The 3,789-nt window shown below is 57.0% G+C and overlaps 1 protein-coding gene across 1 annotated transcript; it reads right to left on the bottom strand.

The window, feature by feature from the left end:
- Positions 1-244: 244 nt before the first annotated feature.
- On the bottom strand, positions 245-1,776 carry GUITHDRAFT_134169 (hypothetical protein; the record flags this gene model as incomplete). The annotated part of the gene is made up of 6 exons (XM_005838745.1): positions 245-511; positions 745-819; positions 1,103-1,156; positions 1,280-1,366; positions 1,510-1,626; positions 1,729-1,776. The coding sequence occupies 6 exons, from the start codon at positions 1,774-1,776 to the stop codon at positions 245-247; spliced, it is 648 nt and encodes a 215-aa protein (XP_005838802.1).
- Positions 1,777-3,789: the final 2,013 nt, after the last annotated feature.

Here is a 3,789-nt window from a genome sequence, read left to right as displayed (position 1 = left end):
GGGAGGGGGGGCAGGAGAGGGATAGATGGAGGGATGGAGGGATGGAGGGAGGAAGGTGGTGTATGGTTACTGTCTCACGTTGGTCTTTCAGTTTGCGGCGGCAGGGGCAGGCAACAAGTACACGAGCCCCTACTCGCAGAAGTACATGCACACAGCGAGAGTGGCGGAGATGGAGAACTAGACAGGAGGAGGGGGAGGATCAATCAAAAATAATCCGGTTCTTTAATGTACAAGTTTTTTACATTCACATCTCGCTTTTGCCCCCTTCGCTTTCTCCCTCCCCTCTTCCTCCTTCCCCTCCCCTTTCCCGCCCAACGCTTTCGCGGCTGTCCCCCTCAGCCTCCTCTTCCCCCTCGACTCGTTCACTCTCCTCCTGCTTTCCTTCCTCCGCCCTTGCCGACGTTGCTGCTGCAGCTTTTCTCCTCTCTCGCTCGTCTCGGAAGAGCTCCGGCAAGCACTCGCTGAGATCTAGGTAGGAAGAGAACTCGTGCTGCCCCGCTGGCGTACGAATCTGCAGCACGGTGGACTCAGAGGAAAAAGGGTGAGTGGAGGGCAGAGAAGAATTAGGGAGGAGATGTCAGGATTAGGAGGGAGAGTTGACAAGTAGGAAGAGGGGGAGAAGCGAAGTAGGAAACAGGGGATAGGAAGAGAAAGAATGAGGGAGGAGGGGAAACAATGGAAGGGGGAGGGGGAGGAGAGTGATTTCGGACGTCTGTGGGGGAAGGGGGAAGGGACCCTGCTCACCTTGGAAGTCTTGTCTACTATGAAGATTCTCGACCTTGGAACCCCTCCCGCCAGGTAAGCCTGTACGTCCGAAGTCTGCGGCCTCGCTCAGGTCACTCCTGACCTTCAATCCACCTGCACTCCCTTACTCCTGCCCCTGCCCCTGCCCCTGCCCCTGCCTCTCGCCTCTGCCTCTGCCTCTGCCTCTTCCCCTGCCCCTGCCTCTGCCTCTGCCCCTGCCCCTGCCCCTGCCCCGCCCCCCTTCCCTTCACCTTGCCCCTACTTCCTCCGCAATCTTTCCTCCCCCTGCTCTCTTCACTTCTCTGCCTGCCTCTCCCTTCATTCTACTTTTCATCTTCTTCCGACTCCTCTTTTTCACCTGGTTGCCAAACCCGGCCACGAAGGGGCTCGCATCCAGGAAGGCATCGCGCACCTGTCGTCGGTCTTCACCTCCCACACGCGACCAGGAGGAGGAGGAGGAGGAGGAGGAGGAGGAGGAGGAGGAGGAGGAGGAGGAGGAGGAGGAGGAGCAGCAGCAGCAGCAGCAGCAGCAGACCTGGAGTAGAACGGAGACCTTGAAGTCTTCATGGCCCGTTCCAAGCGATCGAACAACAGGATGTGGCATTGTGATCACGGCACCTTCCTATCTCTTTGTCAGCCTCCTTTCTCCATCCTCCTTCTCATCTTCCCCCCACTCCCCCCTTCCTCCTACTTCGTCCCCCCCCCTCTTTCGATCCTTGTCCTGTGTGCTTCTCCTCCCTCCCGCGTCTATCCTCCTCTTCAGACCGGAGCTCCGATATGATCGAGAAAGGTCTTCGTCCTCATGGTCAGGCTGATCGGCCTCGCCGTGAGGTAGAGCAAGCGAACATTGAGAGACCCGATGACTCTAAGAACCTGGTCGACCTGATCGCAGCATCAAACTCGACCTCCTCGCTCCTCCTCCCCCCCCCGCCCTTTCCCTCACTCCTCTTCCCCCCCTCTCTTCCTTTCTCCCTTCCTCCTCACATGCTCATGTACGTATCCATTGCGCAACGCATCTGCAAGGGAGGACATCTTGGAAGTCGACGAGGCCCCTGCCGCTTCTTCTGCATCCTCCTCCCTCCTCCATCTCGTTCGCGACAACACACTCCCTATCTTCCTGCAGAAGAAAGTTGAGGGGATGAGGGAGGCGAACGATGGACGGGAATGGGCGAGGAGGGGAGAGGAGAGAAGGAGAGAGAGGAGAGAATGGGAGAAGAGAGGAGGGGAGGGGAGATGAGAGGAGGGAATTGGAAAGCATGGCAGGGGAACAGAGAAGAGGCAGAGAACGGGATAGGAGAGATAGGAGGGGATAGGAGAAGAGCAGGTATACTGGGGAGAGGAGGGAGGGAAGGGAGAAGGGGAGTGGGAGGCATAGGACGGGATAGGGAGTACTGGGGAGAGAAAGGAGGGAAAGGAGAGGAGTGATAGGATGGAATTACTTAGAAGCGGAGAGGAAGGAAGAGGCGAACAGTCCAATCTTGTCAGACAGGGTGATAGTCCCATCCACGTCAACCACACAAACTTCGTTCTCCTCCTCCCACAGCTGTCGCTGCAGTCACTTTCCGTACATCCTCGTCCCATCCTCCTCTTGTCCCTCTCCCACTTGCCTCCCATTCTGGTTCTCCCCTCTCCCCATCCTCATCCCGTCATCCTGTTCTTACCCACACTGAAGCGCACGCCACCCCCTGTCGTCTCCCCAGGAAGGAGGGGTGATGTATCCTCGCCTCGAGGGAATTCTTTCCCTGACGCAGCGAAAGTGATTCAAGCACCTCCTGTTTCCACTGTCATTGCGCCGCCGCATCGCTTCCTCTTCCCATCTTATCCCCTTCCCCTCCTCGTCCTCCTCCTCCTCAACCATGGATGGTTTCTGTCCTCCATCTTTGAACCTCACGTAGCCGTCATACTCGACGCGCATGCTGCAGGAGCCGGTGAGCTGGAGGACAGCAGGAGGGTCATCACCGCAGCTCCGCATACTCCTTCCCTTCCACCGCCAGGAGAACCTCTGCTCCGAACAGAGAGCTCTTTCCTGCAGCACACGCAGTGAGGGAGAAGAGCGAAGCAAGGAGAGAGGAGAGAGGAGAGAGGAGAGAGGAGAGAGGAGAGAGGAGAGAGGAGAGAGGAGAGAGGAGAGAGGAGAGAGGAGAGAGGAGAGAGGAGAGGAGGGAGGAGAGGAGGGAGTGGGTACAGGGAAGGGGAAGAATGGAATAGAATAGGATAGGGTAGGAGAGAAGAGGGCAGCTAAGGTGTGAAAAATGCATTGAGAAAGGCGGAAGGAGGAAGGGAAGGAAGGAGGGAGGGAGGGAGGGAGGTCTGTTAGGAGAAGCCGGAAGACCGCAGTAGAGGTTGAACGAAGTGCATCGCAGGACAGTCGCTCCTACAAGCAATTCAGAGAAACAAAAATCACATGTGAGAAGGGGGCAATGGTGATGGTGGTGGTGATGATGAAGACGACGACGATGATAATAGTGATATTGAGGATGATGTTGATGGTGATGACGATGACGACGATGAAAGTGATGATGATGACGATGATACGAGTGATGATGCTGACGATGAATGGTACTGCTGCTACTGCTGCTGCTGCTGCTGCTGCTGCTGCTACAAAACCTCAACTACTACAACTCCGATGACGACGATACTGATGACGACGATGAGGATGAGGATGGGGGAGGGTGAGCAGGTATCCATTGTGCCTTGTCACTCTCCTGCCTCCTCTTCCTCACGACTCTCTACCTCATCCCCTACAAGAGCTGACCACCTCCTCTGCCTCCTCTTCCTCACGACTCTCTACCTCATCCCCTACAAGAGCTGACCACCTCCTCTGCCTCCTCTTCCTCACGACTCTCTACCTCATCCCCTACAAGAGCTGACCACCTCCTCTGCTCTCTCGTTTCTCCTCACCGTCGCTCGTCTTGTGCCTGACCACGACAACATCGTTGCACCATAACATGGAGGTGGAGCAGGAGAGCCAAGGGGAGGAGTGAGGGGAGGGGAGGGGGAGGGGAGGGGGAAAGGTGAGGGGGAAGTGGATGGGAGGGGAGGGGA

Source organism: Guillardia theta (genome assembly GCF_000315625.1).
Source record: "Guillardia theta CCMP2712 unplaced genomic scaffold GUITHscaffold_10, whole genome shotgun sequence".
NCBI lineage: Eukaryota > Cryptophyceae > Pyrenomonadales > Geminigeraceae > Guillardia > Guillardia theta.
The sequence above is the reverse complement of the archived record's forward strand: the minus strand, read 5'-3'. Positions and strand labels throughout refer to the sequence as shown.